The following is a 22769-nucleotide window of genomic DNA, read 5'->3' as shown; positions in this document are numbered from 1 at the left end:
TTAGTATCAATTACAGACGATATTTTGATCTTTCAGGTTTGTGAGAAAATTTCTCGATAAGAAATTTACCGTTCTTTTCTGACGCAACGTTCAATTGTAATTTATTATGGAAACTGTTGAACGTCTTCAGTAAATAATTGACTTTATTTTAATGTATGCAAAGTGAAGGGCTACGTTTGTGTGAAACTTGCAAGACATAAGAAATGTATTGGTTCGGTCGAAAATCACTTTTTCCAATTTCAACGAATCTTTACGTTTTCGAACCTTCAGAATCTGAAAAACAGGTTCTTACAGAAATGTCGGTCTGTCCGGCAAACTTCCGTGATGATCTTGGAAACGGCTGGAAGAACAATCCGAAACTTGAAGAATTTTACAGCAAGATGATGGGCATGGAAAATTTCCATCTATCGTTTAAATTGATCTTCCGGTTCTATCGGGCATGAATCGATTTTCAATGTTTTACCAACAAACGTATACCTTTTCCTCTTTATTACTTTTTCTAAATGAACGTTTATGTTTTTCCGAGTTTATGTATAAATAAATTTTTTTTCATATCAATTTTTGTTCGTTTCTTTCCATTTACTGATAATCCTATACATTTTCCTTGATGAAAAATTCTTATTCCCTATTTTCCTAAATTGTATTTGTAAGGTTATCTGAGTCTATGAAAGTACAAAAATTCAAAGAATTGACAAAATGAGAACCGCGTTCAAGCTGAGAATTACAGGCCGCCTCGCAGGTCGGATTTCAGGTACAGCGCAGCCTGGTTTATCGCGCACGTTAGGAAGATTGGCTTCAAAAGAAACTGACGCTTTACTAGAAAGGTGTAATTTATAGCAGCGGATTCGTTGATGAAGTCTAGCACGAAACATTCGCATTTCAAGTAACAAAAAACCTGTGCTTCAATTTTCGACGCGTTGACAGGGACAATATTTTTCCCCGTCCTAATGTGAATACTTTTTGGAAATTCAGATCGATATTTTTACGCTTTTCTCATCCTTCGAGCTTTTCTATGTCGAGTAATAGCCGCAATTTTTAATAGTAAGAGGCATTCATTTTCTCAGTAAACGAATAATTTTATGACTTAAGATATTATAGTTACAACTGGGTAATCGATAAAGAAATTAATTTATTACGGTTATTATGATTATAATTATTATATTCATAACAACATCATAATCATTTTATACGCTTCTGTTTCAACTTACAATTGGGTATAAAATTATAGCCAAAATACGTAACGCCCATGTTTCGTAAGAAGTTATAACATCGGATTCGTGTTTTCGTAATCGCAGTCGGGTGCCGCATTCCCTTTGTAACAAATTATACCTATTTAGCATTCTAGCATGAACATATTGCTGCAGATAATGCAGAGCCTCGTGTGTATAATGCAACTTTTCTAACGATCAGGTGCTCAGGTGCAGGTGAGCCGCACAAGCCATTTAGAGCAGGTAGTGCGAAGTTATTGGATAAGTTTACGTGCCTTCTTGTAAGTAAGAATAATTCGGACCCACGTTGCTGGGATGCTTCGCCGGTAATACGTGCATGTATGAATTATGTCATGCAATACCTGTTTATACATTTATGATCACGGGTACTCTAGGTTGACTTTCTGTCTAGTTATTTTCATTCCTTTACACGCATTCCGAACAATTGTGAGCAAAATTGTAATTACTCGATAAAGAATTAAAAGTACAACAAGAAAGAAAAAATGAAATTGTTATTTGTGATTGGAGGTACGTAGAGTACAAATCGCATTTGTATTTGTGATCAGAAGCAAATGAAGTATAAATTTTATTGTAGTTTGTAATTGAGGTTGGATGAAATGCAGAATATCATACTGACATGTATGTATCATTTAATGCTCGATTATCAGTAGATCTACATACATATAAGTTATGTAAATTTACTTGGTACGTTTATACTAATCCTCAGACACGTTCGCACATTTCCATATTTTTCGTAAGTAACGCTACGTAATTTTTTTTAGGTATAATGCAATGATTGATTACATTAAAAAATTGTAATTAGAGTCTACAAAGGTAATGAGTGCATTTTAAAATTGTCATTGATCGGAAATTGATTAATAACCACAAACGTAATTTGTATTTTATTCCGCTCTAAATATAAAATAGCTGTGAGTGTAATTGGCATTTAATTGTTTTGTGATTACAAAATGCAAATGTAATTGGTTATTTATTTCACCCTGATAACAAACAACACGTGTTATTTGTACGGAAAACTCTAACTAATGATAAATTGTAACTAGGTGGTGCCCGATACCGATTCTGACTCTTACGATACTTCTTGACCATACCCTGACTATTCGGAATTTCCGAAACGACCATAAAATTTGAATTTCATTGTGAGATCGACCGATTGATTCAAAATTATTCAAAAATATTGTTTGAGGCGTTTTGAATGTATATTTGAATTACGAATTTCAGGAAATCACATGCTATCTTGGGCCTCAGCTTGTTTCGTAACCATAATTGAATCATTTCCACGGAAATACAGGTGCCTATACCTATAGGCGTAATAAGGTTTATGTTTGGTATTTCGTTGATTCCTACATCTTCGTGGTCTATCCTTACGAACCGAAATGATATTATAAGTTGTTATGTAATTACTCGAACATCCAGACTTAGGCCAAGTGCGTCATTAAGTGTTGTGTAATACCTTCGGGGTAATTAATTGGAACGTAGCCATATCACCTATACCACTTTGCATCTCCATTATAACTTACGAGTAATAGATTACTATTATTCACCATTCACACTGACCTCGAGACAAAAGTTTATCCAAGCCATTTGAATTAACGACGCCAATTTAAACTTCGGAAAATGAATACGTTGAAAACTGACTGTGTTAATTCAAGTACACTGTGTGATTGAGGAGGTAAAAATAACACACACACTGACACATGCATAGTAGGATGTTGTACGTAAAAATGATTTGCGAATTTTCGCTGTGGCACCTGCTGAAAAGTTTGTTTGGGTTGAAAGAAAAATTTTCTTCAAAGATGAGCATTCTCCGTTACATCTAAGGTGGCGCTCATTCGATTTCTCACTTTTCTAGACAAAGTGAAAAATTGAATAGATGCCACCTCAAACCTAACGTGCAACGCTCATGTCACGGTGGAAATTCGCAAATTATTTTTTCCTGAAACACCGTAACGTTACATAGATATAGAATAAACGATAAATGCGGTTGTCCATCTCGCTATATTTATCACGTGGTACAAGCTTTTTCTATAAGTAAAAATGACATAGAAAGTCGCTCGGCTCATGACTTCCAATCACTCAACCGGTTTGTCGGAAGTTTTTTGGGTTGAAAGAAAGATTCTCTCGAAAGATTTGCTGTGTACGATACGTTTAAGATGGCACTGATTCGATTATTCACATTTTTTAATAAATAGATCGGACATCAAATTCCGTGAGGATGAGGTTCATAATCCGTTGGTTTAACGTGGAATGCCCCATACATATACTTATATATATACTATCTTGTGTCGCACACTTGCCTGCGCGATTTTGTTCTCATTACTGGGCGGAATAAAAAAATAACCACGAATACGGTGACACTGATCAATTTTATTATTTGTACCTAAAAGGTAGAAAAGGAACTAAGGCACTGCAATCATTTTTCAGACTGTTTCAGGGCTTCAAAGTCCTCACTGTCTGGTAGATACTATATAGTGTAGATACACTCTGCGGCATGCATAAATGGCAGCGTATGAATTGTGATACATACGAATAGAGAACCTCCAAAAGACCGCGTTGTATCGACTATCGATGATGGTATACTAGAATCTCGGGGACAAAATCTGGCGCTCAAAAACGTAATAAAAATAACGAGCGTCGTAATCGCGTGCTAAACTGCGTCAAAAATTAATAGATCTAGTACAATTGTAAGAGACTGGCAACACTGCTGCTCGTACTGCACGGGATTCAGCTTGCTTAGTTCTGATTGGCTGACATCCATGATCACGGCCTGTAACGAACTTTTACTGACATGAACAAACTCCCGAGAATCGATCGGTTCACAAGTGACAGGTAATCATAACCTCTCGTCTATTCAAAAAGGTCGACCCACGACGCAGCCGCGATCCGCTACGCATCGGTCACTTTGCCTACCATGCTAGTAACATTTTTACGAAGTTGGCTACGCACATAAACTAGACAGCCAGCATGTCTTTTCAAGGAAACCTCGCAGTATGCGATGGTCGTTATCGAGTCTGAAATTTGGTTTGTAAAGTTAGTCTCATGAAATAGGTGAATAATCCTATTATTGAGGAATATACCGGATTATTTCATCGACACGTTACATGGACAATTTTGCACCGGGTAAATTCGCTTGCGTTCGTGCAAACTCAAGGTAGATTATATTGAAATTTTAGGCTGAGAGCACGTGTTTACTTACCGATCGATGTTTGTCTCATGGTTCACTGTCAACTCACTCTCACTCTCTCCAACAATAAATGGATCCATGAATCATTGTGTTCTTTCAATATATCTGCAAACTCTGAAACCAAAAAAAAAAAAAACATTTCATAAACAGTAAAAATTAGGGTGCTATAAAAAGATCATGGAAATCCTAAAAATATCAAGAAATATCAATCATGTTTACGAATTATTATATAATTATTAATTGATCCAGGGTGCAAGTTTGCAGAATTTCAATTATCAACCGAATGCACGTTTTTCCTACTTCAATGTGCTGGCCGATTTACATTCAGATAAAATTAAAAACAATATCGTATTATATCACAGCAGGTAAAGAATTTATCAATGAATAATTTCCCTACTACTTTACAATTATTGTAATTTTCGACAAAGGACAATTCAAATTGTTGTTCCTAGTGAATCTACTCCAAGAGAATCTTCTGAGCACTGATTACAACCAAGGTATTATTGATACGGTGACTAATCGTAAAACATCGTATGAGAAACAGCCGTTAAGAGAAGAAACGAAGGTTTCTCCATCTTTTTATTACAACTCCAATATTTCTTGTTTGAGCCGTATTCGCGAAAAATATCAATTTTATTGTGAAACATAATTTGATAATGATTCTTATACCGTGAATCTCTTTCGAAACAAGTAGTTCCAAGCCACGCGGTCACCACCTGCAACAACATATGCACAACTTTGATCTGAAAACATTTTACCGCAGTGCTCGGCTCACGATCAAGTAAAATTGGTGCATGTATCGGCGCAGATGACCGCCTGACACGGAAAGCCGCGAGTCAAGTGGAATTCACGGTATTCTATGAATATTTCCAGAATATCTTCTCCGGCACATGAAATACTTTCAGAATTCCCAGACGTCGTTTATATCAACGCAAAAATTTTACATACATGGTCGGCGAAACCACTAAGGTAGGTGTGGAGCACCATGCATCTCAAAATTTAGTAGATGTGGAATTCCACACCACAGATATCTGCAGTTTTAAAAAAATAAATTTTATTTCAACAACTTGAATATCAACGATCTGCAAGATCACTTGGACGATGTAGCTATAATCCACATTCACCAAGATATTACTTAAGAATTAAATCTTGACCTTCTGATAAACGAATTCATCTACCTTCACAACTGTAGAAAAGCAGCTTTAGGTATATCAAAGTGAAATAAGAGTGTACTTTGTATACGAAACACTGAAAAGTTGAACGTTATTATAACGTTAATGTTATACGCTAGTGAAAATTAACCCCCCCACACTATACTTAGCTTCACACCTCGGAAATATACGTTTCACTGCTCCTGTTAACATAGGAAACATGTAACACACAAGAGCTATTTTAGTGGCAAGTACACATAAAATGGGAGTTTCACGAGACGAAAGTAAATGCAAAATTCATACGAGTCAAGAAGTCCCTGTATGTACACGTGACACAAATTCTATTTTCTGTGAAATTTTTTCTTGGTATTCGAGGTCAATGATAAGAAACATTCATAGATGTTGATGTTTCAGTCCTTTGGTGGAGGCCCTCCTCAGGACTATAACATTTATTGAAAACGACTTGCGTTATACATAATCCATTTGACAACAACTGCAACAAAAAATGAGTAATTACTTTCGTCATCTCGCCCAACAATTATTAAGCAAAAATAAGCGTTAAAAATAAAATAAATATTGAGGGTTCATATACCCCTGAAACTTTCAAAAAATTGATTTTTTTACAGGTCCTTGGTCTTTGTACTTTTAAGAATTAAAAAAAAAAATAATTTTCAGAAGATTCCACTCCGTTACAAAGTTACAGCAATAAATGTGACCAGACATCGGATTGAGACGGTTACCTGACTACCCTCTCGACATCTGCGTTTCGTATTTGTTTTGTTCACAAAACCTGGATTTCTTATAAAACAAGGTTGTTTCTAGGATCATCTGTAAAGTTGAATATTTTAATATTAGTTGACTGTCGTCCTTCGAAGAGTACAGTTCGTGTGTTTTTTTAAAAGTTTTAAAAATGTTGAAACGTGGTTTCGCCGATCGCAAATGATCAAGAGACCAACGTGGTATTCGTGCAAAGAAGAAGAGAGATCCTCCCACAACTGAAGCTATGGAATCTGAAACTGATTTTACAAGTGCAGCAGTGAAAAAATGACGTGGACAATCAGTGGATGTTCCCTGTGATGAAACTTTTTCTTACCGCATTATTCATTTTGCTGTAATTTTTTGGATAGCGCTGAGTGTTTCGTTTGCCGAAAATGTGGTAGGGACGTAAAATTTGTTAAGAAAAGTAAACGTGCACTTGGGTTTAAGCTTAATATATTTTGTACAAAGTGTAATGAAGATGTTAAAAGCATAAATTCATCTCCACTGATCAACTCATCGGCGTACGAAGTAAATAAAAGATTCGCATTCACTATACGCCTCATCGGCAAAGGATTGAAGGCCATGCAACTTTCTTGTGGTATTATGGATCTGCCCCCTTGAGTCACCCAAAAAACTTATCATGGTATCGTGTGTAATGTCGAAGAAGACACGAAGACTGTTGCTGCAGCATCAATGAAGCTCGCTACTAAAAACGAACAGTCAGAAGCTGGGAAACAAAATGATTTAGAATTGTGCAGTGATGGAATAATTGTTTCTGGCGATGGCACGTGGATAAAAAGAAGATTTTCATCTCTTTTTTTGGTGTAGCTACACTCATGGGACATTTTACTGGGAAAGTGATTGGCTTTATAGTAAAAAGTACTGAGTGCAAAGAAGGTGTGGTTCATAAAAAAGATAAGGGCACTGCAGAGTATGAATTATGATTTGATGAACATCAAGCATCGTGTTCCGCAAATTATAGCGGGAGCGCAGGAAAAGTGAAGCCTGATGGTGTAGTACCGATATTGGATAACTTTTTTTTTATATCTTGATAATTATTTTATCTATATTCTGACGAAAAGTTTTTTAAAATTTTTAGTTGGACAATTTTTTATAAATTATTGAACGCAAATTTTTTTTCAATTTCATGCTATAGTTTCAAATACTGTAATTTCTTTATTTTGAAAAGAGATTCTCTCCATCAGATGATTAATTATTACTACATTATTTTCACAAGATTCTTTTTTATTTTTACAGATTGGATCATTTTTGGTGTAGTTATTATGTTGACAAGGAGGTGTTATGGTTCCCATCAGTAGTCCATTTACACCCACAAAAAATAAAGTTAGTAAAAAAAAAAAAAAATTCATCGCATAACCTTGATAATAATTTTTCAAATTTACTCGGCTTTCAGCGCGCGCAGGAGTATGTGAGCCTTTAAAACCAATGGTATACTCACTAATTTGACATAAATGGAGCACTTAAGGTCAATTACTGAACCTAATAATACATTTTACATGTAAACATCCTCAACGTTTATTACGCACATCGTATTTTGCGTGAAAGTCTAAGTCGTCGTCTGTAAGAAAGTTAGAACTACCAATCTCTCCGTCTTTCAACTTTATCCTCTAAACAATTACAAGAAAGCCTTATCATTAACAAGCAGAATACTATTCATTCATCCGGCTCTTTGGAGACATTATTTTTCTAGTGAATCAACCGAAAACTCTGATGGATGTGTAAACACAATGTGCCCGATACACTTTGGAGAACGTGCCGAGAAGGAACCACCAAACACAGACAATGAGTAAAAAGACTAGACGGTATTTTCTGTGCTACCTTCTGTCAAAAAAGAGAATATTGCGTAGTTTTTGTAGACATTAGTGCTCAAAAGTCGACTTCGAAGCAATAGTGGTCATAAAAACTACAAAGAATTCGAGTTGTTTACGGACGTAGCGTAGAAATTAGTTTTTCCCAACACCCGCTTGCGTGCGTGCGTGAAGGACTTCATTTCCAAACAGTGCTGTAAAACAATATTGGCGCATGCGCACAATTGAAATACACACACTAGGGATTTTTTGGCGCATGCGCGTTTCCGAATAACTCAATTTTATGCGTCATGTTAACTCACTGTAATTTTACGTGTTGTCAATGGCGACTTCGGTGGTTCTCAAATCAACTTTTCCTTCGCAAGTGTCGGAAAAAATGGTGTTCATTACGCATGCGGACGGGAAATATCTGACTCGTGTCATTACAGCCCTCGCTTTGGCTCATGCTGCGGCCAGACTAGTACAAATGTTACATTTGTGTGACAACGGCATTGTCCTCTCTCCCTTGTGCAGCCAACTTCCCACTTGTATTCGTGTGAAGACAGCACTCGCCTTTGCGGCTCACTCTGCAAACTTCACACTCATCGGCAATCGCCCGTGATAATTTGAATTTCACAATGAGAAGAGATTTCATTTTCTCCCAATTATTGTTCTTTCTATTCGAGAATCAATCGGAAATGGGAGAATTTCAAGCTCGTTCATGCACGGAATTCTTGCGTTGGTACTGAGATTGAAATTTTAGACACATTATTTTTAAACGATTTGAGACAAGTTTGGCGTACGTTACGATACATAAATTTCCGGACTCAAATTAAGGGCCACCCTAATGTATGTGTATATGTACGTAATATCGATTTTCGAATTTTCTGAATACATTTTATATCCTTTAAATGTTTATATCGGCGTCGCTATTTTCATTTCGTTTTGAAAACTCCAGGGTATACCTCAAAATATCCACTACGTGACACAAAAATATAAAGACAGATTATTTTCGTACCATTCGCGTAGACAGGACTTACAATGTCGAAAAAAATGTGTTTTATTAGTTGGTAGTTGTAAAAGATCCACTTCAAAATGAATTTCATGTTTGAAAAGATTTGACTATTTTATAGAAAAACCACATCGAGTCACATTTTTTTCCAACGCCGAGAAGTCCCAAGAATTCAAGGGCAAACATTTGATTCGATTCAATAAAATTAATTGCCGTGTTTCTCGTAAGCGGTAAGGCTCAGTTGCCTAAGAATTGGAGGATTTTTATGCCTTACTCTGCATTATAACAAATATCCACATTGCAGCCAGATCAAAACGTTAACCTCAAAAGACTGGCTGAAAGTTCGCGAGTCAATCTTTATAATACGGCGTTACTCTTGCACTTGTCTTGTCATGTAAGAAACATGTATTTTACGACATTTGTACTGTTTACATAACAGAATACGATTACTGTCTCTTTTTTACGGCGCGTGCATTCTTTAGGCCAAGTTGGGCATAATTCATACGCACAATGATATCTTGGTTGCTGTACAAGCAAGTTACGACCTATGGAAGTAATGTACTAATTACGTGTCTCAGGATGTGCTTTTTGGATATGAATTGTTATTTGTCCGTCACAATTAACAAAAAAAAAAAACTTACCGTCGGTAGTAAATGGGAGAAAAGTTCCTTTACATACATTATGTAGTACAGTAGCGATCAACGATATTTTGACAATACGAAATTCGTTATTATTTTAATCCATATTTCTCATTTTTCTTAACCTTAACTTGATTTTCTAGCGAACGAGAGTTAATTTTCTAAAATTATGCGCTGCATAGAATTTCTTTTAATAAAGGAACATTGATTTTTGTATTTTCATATTCGTTTGAAATTAAATCAATTATTATCCTTGTCAAAATACTTTAGAGCATTATTGCAGGTTGGCAATGCTCATTTGCGTTAATGTCGATTTCTTATTCTCGAAGTGGACAAATTTTCTAAGTTAATTTCAAGTTTCGTATATTTTATTAAATTATCTCAAACGTTTCAAGAACTAGTTCAATACAATCGAAGATTATGAATTTTCTAAATTTTCAACATACCTGACCCAACACTGTAGCAATATAAGGATGCAGGTGTTCTGGGGGTGTGTTTGCAGTTAAAATATGAAACATAACTATTAATAATAACCCCAGAGGCCTGGTGACCCAATTTAATAAACCTGGAGCAAATACGGGGCACACGATGAAACGTGTGTTCACTCATCGATTGCACGTAATCGCAGTTGCAAAGATATCGAAAGTTGATAAGTTATTGATATCATTGTAGGAAATATTCGATGAAATTACTCATATTTTCCATAATGTAACTAATCTATGACCTACGCGTAGAGAGGTATAAGAAGCAAAATAAGCAGTAGGTGGAAAAAAAACCAACAGGTCAAGTCGGAAGAGTCCGCAGGGATATGAAAATATCGTTGCTAGGAAATTCGGTGCGCCAGAAAATTCATTCGCACGACCTTGGCCTAAATTGTTAATAGGGAATTAGGTAAATCGGAGGGGTTGAAGGATGCCGGTATTGATGCAGGCTGCTCTGGCTGACAGGGGACCCCGGAGCAAAGGGCTACCTGCAGCCCAGACTTGGCTCCAGCCTATACCCTGGCCAACTGCGCGCGCAATTTTCAAAGGAGTGGGAGAAAGCCTCGTCCTGTTTACAGGATAACAGGATCCCCGCTCAGTATTGCGATATTCTCGGCGACGCAAACTACGTCTACGATAAACAGACGACGTAATGTGCTCCTAGTGTACGAATTACTTGTCCGGCAACAGGTGAGGAATTGGCCCAACAATTTTCAATACCGTTTGCAAATTCACGCTCACTTTTGTCGCGTCGATTCGATGCAACACGTACATATCGACGCGTCGACACATCGATGTACTTCTATATACCTATATATTTAATGTTCGTACATACGTATATATAGGTGTATCTATTTTTATTATCAATAGTATGTAGTGTCGTATCATGACGCGTTGCGTGCATCATAATTGTGGGTATTGCAAGACAAGTACAATGATACCGAATGCATGGAGAAAAATTTCATTTTTTATAGTTACCGGAAAATTCAATTGAAATCGGTATCCTTGCAATAATAAAATTGCTACATGCTACTATTTGGTGTGATTACACAGCCGTCATTATTACTATATTTTCTGGTTATTGCAGAATTTAATCAGTCTGTTTAGTGGATAAAATTTTTTCAAACCGATAATACCTTACCATCAATTCATTGCCGTACCAATATTAAAATATCGCAATTATGGTACAATAAAATATGTCAAAAGTGCAGATGATAATAAAAAACTCATTTCAATTTTCTGACCAGTACGATATTTCGTCTGTTACGGTGAGAAATCAAATAAAATTATTCACAGACTGCATAATACCCACAACTAGAAATTTATCTCGCTCTACATATTATGCGAACGTTTTGCACATATGAACAACCAATAAGTAAGATCTGTCAAATTCACGGAAAAATTATCGACTATGTGCCGGAGTTAGGGTGAAGAAGGAGAAACGGCGCAATATGGAGAGCTATTAACATTTAATTATTAATTTGTAATATTACATATACCATATATTATGTGTAACAAGGGGATCTTTTATGCCTCGTTTTATCATATAAATAGCTGTTTGACGATGATAGCTAACATAATTAACTAAAATTACACTTCGCACACTGTCCGCTGAAGGGTCCTGACGTTGAAATAATAGTCGAGTATTTTCGGCCGGAGTACATAATATAATTTGAAATGAGAGAAAATTAAAACGTAATGTCACCTGGTAATGGATGTTATTATACCACAGGTTTCCTAATTTACTTTGCACTATGTTATATACATACATATATATATACATACATATATATATATACATATATATATATATATATATGCATGCCAGATGCTTGGACAACTATTGTGCCTCTGAATTGTCCGAGTGCTGTTTTATACGTCCCACGCATCGTATTCGCAGAACGTTCCATGCATATATTATGAAGGACGTTATTTTCTACGAATCCGGGAATGCAAAAATTCACCGATACGTCCGACACCATTTTTCACACGCATGTGAGGCATATTGATTATAGAAGAAAATTCCTTCGAGGGAATTTCGAGTCGCAAAATCTGTAATCCCAGTTATCAGAGACTTTCTTTCGATTGGTTAAATATTTTCTCTTCTAAATTTTACGTAATTCCGGTATATACGTGCCACTCCGTACGATCTAATTTATAATTCCAATAATTTATTGATTACTATAATCTATCGAAAAAGATCCTGAGATTGTGAGATTATTAAATATTGCATTCGTCCATATCAGACCTCAGTAACGATCAGTCGATTCAGAATTCACCCTTCGTTGCGTATGGTTTGTTTTCTCGCATCGTCGTTTCAACTCAATCAGTCTTTTTGTAAACACCCTCCAACTTTTCCGTATTACAAGCAAGGATCAGAGTACGTATTTTCAACGGGTTCTTCCGATTCTAATTTATTTGTTCACAAGCAATTGGGATTTTTGAAGTTAGTCCGGATGAATAGATTAATTATACCGGCCTGATGTATGTATAATGTATCCTGTTTAATTCAGGAATAGAGAATATTTTTGTTAATCCATCAGTTTGAGAAAAGGGAAAATGTAAGAATTCAAGAAGCTACTCCTCGGATTTTGCAATCCATTGTCTCTGACGTCCAGGTGATCCACCCATTAATGTCACATTCCTAATTCAATGGACTTTATGTAATTTCGGCAAGTTTACACGATGTCGAGAATATCAAAGTGAGAAACAGTTAATCTGGCCGAGGAAAAATTTTAATTAAAATAGTTACGGTAGCAAAAAGTAATTTCATTGACGAAGGTTGCAGATGTTGAGAACTTTAAGATAGAATTTTCGCGATACGAGAGTTTGACGTTGTTACTGAAAAACACACCGAAATGTAGATATTTGAAAGAAAATATGAAGTTGAAGTTAGTAACGTTACTATAACGATGCATGTTTCGGAAAAATAGTTACTTCGCACCTTTAGGATTGTCCGAAATTTAGTTAGCCACGATAAACAGAACATACTCATATTTTATAAATTCCACAATGATGATAACTTCAGCCTCTTGAAAAAATGAAGTTTTCTACGTAGAATTTCAGAGCTGCCATGACGAATAATTTTTAATATTTTGATTAATCACGTAGGTACAGTCACGTAAATAGAACCGCGAATAATTTTTCCTCTAATAAAGAGTTTTGATTTTCAAACATTTAGTCAAAAAAGTGAAAGCAGCAAGTATCGAGAAATTCTTTTCAATGCATTTATGCATTATATCCAATTGTACGAAAATGCGGATCAATAAAATGCAATATATTTTTGATTTCGTTCTGCATAGATGTAGAAATTTCATCCAGGTTCAAAGTCAGCGGCGTATGAATTGAAATGTAACTTCTGCACACCAGCACCGTGTGACGAGGTCAAGGAAATACAAATAAATTGAAAACATGAATAAAAAAGTTATAGTTTCTCGACAATTTATGCATGAAACGTCAAACTGATTGTCCTGAAAAATTGAAATGGTTGGCAGAAATTGCGCCGTAACCGGATCTTAACTAAAAACCACCTTTATTGCGCTGTAACATTCTGAAACAAGTTTCTCGTCGTGAAATTATCATAGAATTTAAAATGACTGTCCATTTAGTATGTTTTATCGATTTTTACACGTCTTTCAATTATAACTCACAGAGTCTAGTCCCGAAATGAATAATTATAGTTCTGACAAAAGCTGCGTTTCAGAATAGAATGCGTACACCAAATCTCATTAAGATGGTACACATGGTTACGTAGTTGTCGTGTCAAAAGTGTCGATGGACGTTGTTTCGGGTAAAATGAATAAAAAGCTTAGCAATCGCAGATCACTTTTTAAACTCCAGGGCCTGAAGTGAAGATTAACACCAATATGTTTCAGTTGCAAAAACTTTAGTTATTTGCGAACCTTGCCACATCAATAGCAGCTGCTCCAAGCAAAGTTCAAAATCAAACACGATAAGGTCACCATCGCTGTTCAGAAGGTTAGTTGGCCAAAAATCGATACTCGTCAACTTTATTACATGAAAGTCGTACATCGAGTATTTTTCACATCGCTTATTCGCAAGCTGCGAATGAGATCTATTTGAAAATGCAGAAAATTTTGAAAAGTGTCTGAATCTCTTGAAAATGATTACAAACCAGTAAACTCTCTTCATTTCATTGTCCAACAGCTCATTTCATTCGGAAAACTATTTTATACAAACTCACGGAAATAGTTTGTTTTTGTCGTATTGACATCGTTAAATATTTAAGTTTCCAATATCCCATCGACAGAAGTCATGATCAACAAGTGGCAATATTGGATTGACCAGTGGAAAAAGGAATATTCGTTTCAATGTCTTTGTCAGAAATAGTCTTCTGAATAAAATGAGCCATCGTAGAGTGGAGTTGAATGAATGTGCTAAATCCTTCAACACTTTCGGAGCGATTTGAAACGAATCATCGATATCGAAGCTTCGGTTTAAAATTTCAGTATATTCTATTTGTGTATTTTTGAACTGATATTTATAGCTTACGAATATAATAATTAGATAAATACTGAATTTACGACCATCTCGTGATAAAATGAATAAAGAGTATTGATTTTTCTTTGTAGTTTTATAATTTTTCGCTCTGCACCGTACAAGGTATACTCTACCCCAACATTGATTTTTTTCGGAATCGGAGGTAAGGCACAAGATATAAGGCGAGCAAATTGTTAAAATAAACACCACAGGGCTTGGCTTGGCTAAATTAAAATTTATTTGACATACGTAAGAGCCGTCTAAAACCCATTTCTTCCGGCGTAAAAGGCAAAGTACGACAGCGCGCTGATCCCTGGGGGTTTTACCACGGCGATACATTGGTGTTGTTTTTCTAGTTGTTAGAACCGATTGGATTTGCGATAAGCCTTAAAATTTAAGTCCGACTTCGGCTAGAGGAAAACGAAATACACCATGGCAAAAAAGCAAAAAGTAATGAAAAAAGGGAAAGAAGAAATCAGGTGAGCCAAGGTCTCGATTGTGCTACACACACACGATGCGAACAAATCTACTCTCGACGAATGTAATACGTCAATGTCAAGTTCGCTTTTCATGTGATTTTTAAAACATCTTCTTAAGGGGAATCAATTCCGAAAGCATTGAAGTATAAAGTATTCCACCCGATATTCCTGCAATATCTCTGTACTGGGTGTACTATAAATCATGTATACACCAAAAGAAAATGTTTAGTTGCGTATGATCCGCAAATATGTTCATTTTTTTGCCATAACCGAAAAGTACAGTTTTGAGAACAAACGGAAAATGAGTTTTGTAAGTGTAACCAAAAAATGTAGTATTTTTCTTAATTATCATCATTTAGGGTGTACTATGAATCATGTATACACCAAAAAAAATGTTTAGTTGCGTATGATTTGCAAATATGTTCATTTTTTTGCCATAATCGAAAAGTACAGTTTTGAGAACAAAAGGAGTTTTGTAAGTGTAACCAAAAAATGTAGCATTTTTCTTAATTATCATCATTTAGGTACTATATTTTATTGTCATTATTGCGATTACTTCACGTTGATGCAGCAATAAATTGACGTTATGGCATTATTGAATTAAACAAGCGGCTTTAGGTTGGCTATGAGCCAACCCTCGAAGTTCTCGTTCTCACGCTGCAGGTTATAAGTTCATAGAGAAAAAAAAAAATTTAATATCCAATTTGAATGTCAAAAAACAAATTCAGATTCGTGCTTAACGATTTTGAAACCTGCGGATACCATTTTACATGAAAATATGACGATTTTTTAAATGTTGACCCGCTACAATGTATCCAACATTACAAATTTTGGAAGCCTGACCTTGGATTCATTATCGGTGACCCAAAAAACCTTTACCTGCCAATTTCTACCAAAATCGGAATATTTTTAAACTTTTTTTCCACCATATTAGATTCGCCATTTTGGATTTCGAAATATGACTCCAGACTCGTAATCAGCAACCGAACAAACCTATTTTCATCAAAATCCAAATGTAATTAGTTTTTCTTCAATTGATTGAATACGCTAAATTTAAATTTTTCAAATCGACCTTAGATTCGTGATCAGCAACCCAAAAAATCTCGCGATACTAATTTTCATTCCAATCCGTTGTTCCATTCTCAAGATATCATGTTTATTTGATTTTTTGAACTTTTGTTATTCGAATGATTGAAAAAGTATCGAACCGATCAAAGTTAAAATCTAATTAGTTCTAAGTTTGGAAAAGCCGCGTTGACTGAGACTAAAATCATTCAAATCCGACAACTCGTTCTCGAGATATCGTCGGACAAACAAATTAATCACATACATACATAAATAATTATATACTTCTACACATCCGTACACACATATAAACACACAGTCGTCCATCTGAGAATGTCCGGAGATGATTCTTTAGATCTTGAAACGTCGAGATCTGGTGAAGACTCAACTTTTCATTTTTAAGGTGATTACGATAACTTCTTCTTTTTTTCTGAAAATCGAAAAATGGGAAGTTAAAAATGTTGCTAACCAAACAGACAGATTTAATGTTGTAAGAAATGAAATTTCACTACTGTACAAATCGACGACGCTGTGTTGAAACGAAGCTGATTACCCATTTGGCGAACATATTTTTTTGTTACCTCTAATTTGCTTGAAATTTTAAAATTACCGTTTTTTGAGGTTGCTGATTAAGAATTTGAATCTAGAATTTGAGTTTTAAAACTAACGGCATTCGATACGGCGGTCAGATAACATGATTTTCATGGACATTTTTCATACGCAGAGATTTTTGAAAACACTGATTTTGTGTCTGTTAATGTCACTTAGAACGTATAATTTCAGATCTTTGGATTAAGTTAAAGATGCGCAATTTAAACATGTTGGATCGCAAACAGGTCTTATTGATTCTCACTCACGGATGACAGCACCAGTTACGAACAACAACTTGGTAATCGATAGATATCCATAGCCACTCTCTCTCACACTGTCGTTCAACCATTGGCCATGGCTGCCAACCTAACTTCGAAATTAAAAAACAAATTGATGTAGCAGATTCAAAGAGACGGCCATTCTGTACTGCTGAAGTTTTACTTCAGATGCGTGATTATTGAGCTCGGAAAGCCCCGGATACATGCTAAATTTTATCCGAATCAAATAACTATTCTTACATACATTCTGGCACATATTTATCCGCCATATTGGATCCGACATTTTCAACTATCAAATGACGCTATCAGTTGTGTTCAAATTTGAAATTGACATCCTCAGGAATCACAAGGTGAATATCAGATTTTTTGCATCGTATCGGGATCGTGTGTCATGACTTTTACCCCAACTGATGAGAAAAATGTGAACTCAGTTAGAGGATTTATTAAATTTCTATAAATCAACTATCGCAATTTCATCATCGAAAGAAATTTGTTGCATCCGTGGATGCACAAATACATCACGTCAGAAACGTGGATTCGATTCGTTAGTGAAATTTTGTAAATTTCCAGAGGCCACTTTTGGTTCCGCATGGAAAATTGATAAACGTATAAAATGGATGAATGCAGCAAAAAATGACGTGCAAGTACTGTATTATTATTAAAATAGAAAGAATTTTTCCACATGTATAATAAAATTACAAATATTTCAATATGTAAAGCCTGTTATATTGTAATAAATATTATAAATAATCTTTATATTTATCCGACACGGTAGAAAATTTGTAGTACTCATTTTATAAATAACGAAAAATCGGAGTATCCATTACATCCATCTTATATTCCCTTGATTTTTCCTGGAAATTAAAATATTAAAAAATCAATCCAATCTTTAGGACAGAAAAAAAGATAAATATAAAGGTTATTTATAATTTTTATTACAATATAACAGGCCTTACATATCGGAATATTTGTAGTTTTATTATAGATGTGACAAATTCTTTCTATATTAACATTAATATAATACTTATACAAAATTTTTTGCTGCATCTATCCACTTTGTACATTTTTCAGTTTTCCACGCGGAACAAAAATTTATAAAATTTAACTAACGAATCGAATCCACGTTTTCGACGTGATATATTTGCGCATCCACGGATGCAACAAATTTTTTTCGAAGACGACAGTATGAAAGTCGATTTATAAAAATTTAATAAATCCTCCCACTAAATCCACATTTTTGTCACCAGTTGGCGTACAAGTCGTTATGCAAGGTCTCTATAGCTTCCTAAATTTACTGTACAAAGATAGAGAAATTTCACTTACTACCCTCATTTTCTATGCACAACGCTGCTACGGATTCACTATCAGTGATATACGGGACACTTTTTACACTCTGGTAGATGTATATGTATAGTGTATACAGTATCAGCACCCCAAACTTCAATTCCTTCGGAATGAAGTTACCTTTTCATTTACCGCGCTTGACGCACAAAAAACAATTATTACGTTACGTTTAGCCTGAAAAAACGTTTAAAGTTACTTTCATACCTCGCTTCAAACTGATTGTATCCCTAACACCTTATACCTATAAATACTACAACTTTTTGGTAAGCATCTGTGACGTAAACTCGAAGTTGAAAGATCGATATACTAAAGTGATACTATAGCATTGAAACATATCGTTGTGATGCAAAAATATCGAACAATTTCCAATAAAACGTATAGAAATGACATCAATAAACAAAATTATCGGACAAAATTAAACAGTTCTTAGTTTCGTTGTTGCAGATGATTTTTCAACTAATTTTTTCCCCTAAAATTGTATACCTCATAATTTCAGTCTATCCAGTGAGATTTGTTATACATTCATAATCAACCGAAATTTTTATTCTTTGACAGAAAACCGAGAAACTGGTATTGGATGGGAGCACGTACCATGTTTTCAAAGTTTAAAAGTAGCAGTGCACCAAATGCTCTCGAATCAAATCCAATATGGCACTATTTTGAAGTCGGAAAACAATCGGCGACTGCTGGTCCGGAACAAGTTTGGCGGATCCTCGACGCGTATCGCAAGAGCGATGGAAAGGTATGAAAAATACGTTAATAAATCGTTGCTCGGCCACTGTCGAGCACTTGGGAAGGTGTTCGAGTGACGCTCGCACCGATTCAGCCCAATTTTCTCACCGTTTTATAGAGTCTGGATCGAGAGGAAAATGTGCCTCGGAAATTGAGGGCGACCGACTGTTCGTATCATAAAATTAATTCAGGAAACCCTGGAGTCCAGAAGTACAATTATGAAACTCGTATTGGTTTTATATAAATTATGCATTGAGATATTTTCAACGTTCATTTCACACGTTATATTGATGTTAATTTCTTGAAATTTCGAGAAACAGTTATTTTTTTTAGGAATGTACCAATTTTGAAACATTTAGAAGCTTACAGGTTTTCTCTGCGATCCTCCAAACCTGATCAATTTTCTGGTATTTTATTTAACCTTCGTTAAATATCATACTTGGAATAGGTAATAATAATAATAATAATCGTATTAAGCTAATTTACAAAGCATTGATTGACCTCACGACTATTTGTACTGTTTGATGGAAACCAAAAATCATTATAGTAATTGGAACTTTAGAGATTTATCCGTTTTAACATATCAACCTAATTTTAAAACGTGTTTTCGTTACAAAAGCACAATGTTGGATTTGTGATAAGTTTGAGGAGGTTTACTTTCGTTAGGAACTCATTGTGGAAATGAATTTTCCGAAAAATCCCAAAAACCGTTGCGATTTATGTACTGTTTTTAATAGTGGTTTTTGCAAAAATCAGTTCAAACAAGCAAATTATAGTATCTACTGATAACGTGAATTGATCTGGTCAACTATTTGGAAATCAGAAATGTGTGACAGGAAAACGTATTTAGTGAGTTCGAGTAGGTGATAACGTCCAGGAGTTTTTTTTTCTTGCAAAGAAGCGGCCAGTTTTAATAATTTCAACCAGTAACAGTTTGAATTCCGTCGAAACATGTTTAGGTTACAATAACATCTCTAAATTTCCGAATATATTTTTCAAATTTTTGCTTTGGTAAATCACGTTTGAGTTGCAACTTTTCAAAGCTTCTTAAAGTCTCATTAACTTGAAATTTTTTTAGGAACTCGACAAAATTTTATCTTTCGTAGAGATCATTTAACAATCAGTCTCATGATAAAGCGATTTGGTGTCTACTTATTTGAATACTGAATAAATTCTGAATCGGTTAAAATCAATGCTTACGGTTGTATATTTAAAAAAAAAAAATCTCACACGAATTTCATTCAGAACGAGAAGTTAATTGGTTCTTGCTGTTTTCTTATTACATCTCTGAAAGGTTTCAATCTAAAAAACAATTAACACGTTATTTGATTTGAGAAGTGATTATTTGTAATGGAAAAGTCATTTGATAATAAAAAAATTAAATAATTGGGGGTCTTAGAGATTTTGCTAAGTTTTGACAAAATTAAGAATGGTAAGGGTTAAATAGGTTGATTTATACATATAAATATAATACAATTTTTGTAAATATATTTAAAATCTTGAAGAGTATGTGCTAAGACTTTTTTAGAATAAAATGTTTTGGAATTATATTTGGCATATTATGTTACACAATTAGTTGATAATTGATGGTCAATTTTGCTAGATTTTTTTTTCAAAATCTGCTTAAAATTACACATTAATTGCATGTGGAATATGTTGAGTTGCTGCTGATGCGTTTTTTATTATTAGACGCGCTTATTGCGATTGTTAAATACATTAAAAGAAAGTTGTAGTTGAAGGGTGGTACGGAAAAACAGTGCAAGTGCCAGAATATCGAAAATACGTCTTTTTTCTTGAAAAGTTAAAAATAATCCATACCCGTCCTCCCAATACAGTGTGGCTGACAAACATTCATTCTTGAGATTATAAAAAATTGGCACGGCAAAACGGTGTAAGTGTTATTATTATTATTTTTCAGGAGATCAAAAAACTGTCACAAAACTTGATCGACTAATTTAAAAGAAAAATCTAGAATTACTTTTCAAAGTGTTTCGAGTTTTCAACTGTTCACTTTTCAACAAAAATGAGTTTTTTGGCTGTAACCAAAAGACTATTCTTTTTGATTACGGTTACTCGTACTATATATGTCTTTGTGACTAGTAACGCTGGTGCAACAGTAAATTGACTTTTAGGCCACGTTTAACTGGAAAAATATTTTAGCTAATCAAACAAACAGATTCAGTTCTGCTACAAGCAGAAAAGATGGTGTCAACAACTATAATCACTATGAATAATTACTCCTTATATAGCATTTTTCCTGAAATTCCAGGAATATTTAAAACTTTATTGTAGCGATAGCAATTTTGCTAGACTTTTTTAGTTACTATAAAGAATGAAATATTTCAAATTTTTTTTTGACATTCAACGTACATAACTCAATCATTAGTGCTGTTTGGACGTATGCAAATGCCGTAATCATTCGACCGAGTTTCTGCGATTCAAAATTTTCATAAGGGGATGATGTTTCGTTCCCATTAGAGCACTGAATATATATATATATTATTATACATGCATATTTATATCGGCGTTGGATGTTTTTAGGTTTTAAATAAATCGCTCTCCACCACGACCCTCAGATCTGATCGTCTGAATATTTTTTCACCATATTTATACACCTCTTCTTACTTTGTAGATGTACCGTATATGTACATGTATACTATACATATCCGCGTCTACCTACATATGTATGAGTTGATGTTTTATTTGAATAATACTGGTAGCTCTTCTTTGAGATACGCCAAATACAAACGATAGGATAGCGAATATAAAACAACTCGGGATTTCAAATTGCTCCGGGTTCTACTGTAGAACTAAACGTCTTTATACGGATATATTAGGGTGTTTCGTTTGGAAGTTAGATACTTCTTGTCCACCCCAACCGAAAAAAGTTGTTGCGAATAGAAAGAGAAGAATCTTTACGGAAGGATATATCTTACATCCAATTTAAAAGGTCGCTCTCGGGATTGGAGTTTTGTCATTTTTATTAAAAATTGTTACCATCCAGCCACATTTAATTACATAAAACTTGATCATGAAATCATTTTCGAGAAAATTAAATTTTGTACAGCAAAATTATTTAAATCCGTGATGTAAAGTCAAGAGCTTAGCCATTGAAAATGTGTAAAGATGAATTTTCACACAGAAAGGTCTAACTTGTAAACCGTTGAAGCTACAAACTTTGTTTTCTAGATATTTTTTATAGAAAACTGAACTGTCTGAATATTTTTCTATTGAATTTTTGTTGTACAGTCAATGTTTTATCCTCTAACGACGTTTGGATGACGAATTTTTACACGATCTTGATTTTCGATCCGAGGCTTACAACTTTTGAACTGCCAGAGTCACAGATTTCGTTTACGAGACGCTTCTGTAGGGAATTCAACTCTCTACAAAATGCTTTCACAATTAACTTTTTGTCATTGAATACGGTTGAATGCGTGTGGCAACAATTTTTAAAAAATGACATCTTTTGCATTCAGCTTGTTGTTTTGTTTAAAATTTTCAGCAATTTCATGAAAAT

At 34.7% G+C, this 22769-nt stretch overlaps 1 protein-coding gene across 1 annotated transcript in view; it reads left to right on the top strand.

The window, feature by feature from the left end:
- The first annotated feature begins 10874 nt into the window (after positions 1-10874).
- Positions 10875-22769, top strand: part of LOC107223746 (SCY1-like protein 2) — a 43483-nt gene continuing 31588 nt past the window's right edge. The window contains exons 1-2 of the mRNA XM_046733514.1: positions 10875-10950; positions 19073-19259. Coding sequence (XP_046589470.1) covers positions 19095-19259 — 165 coding nt within the window. The 5' untranslated portion in view covers positions 10875-10950; positions 19073-19094. The remainder of the gene's footprint in view (positions 10951-19072; positions 19260-22769) is intronic.

Source organism: Neodiprion lecontei, chromosome 3, assembly GCF_021901455.1.
Source record: "Neodiprion lecontei isolate iyNeoLeco1 chromosome 3, iyNeoLeco1.1, whole genome shotgun sequence".
Classification (NCBI taxonomy): Eukaryota; Metazoa; Arthropoda; class Insecta; order Hymenoptera; family Diprionidae; genus Neodiprion; species Neodiprion lecontei.
The sequence above is the reverse complement of the archived record's forward strand: the minus strand, read 5'-3'. Positions and strand labels throughout refer to the sequence as shown.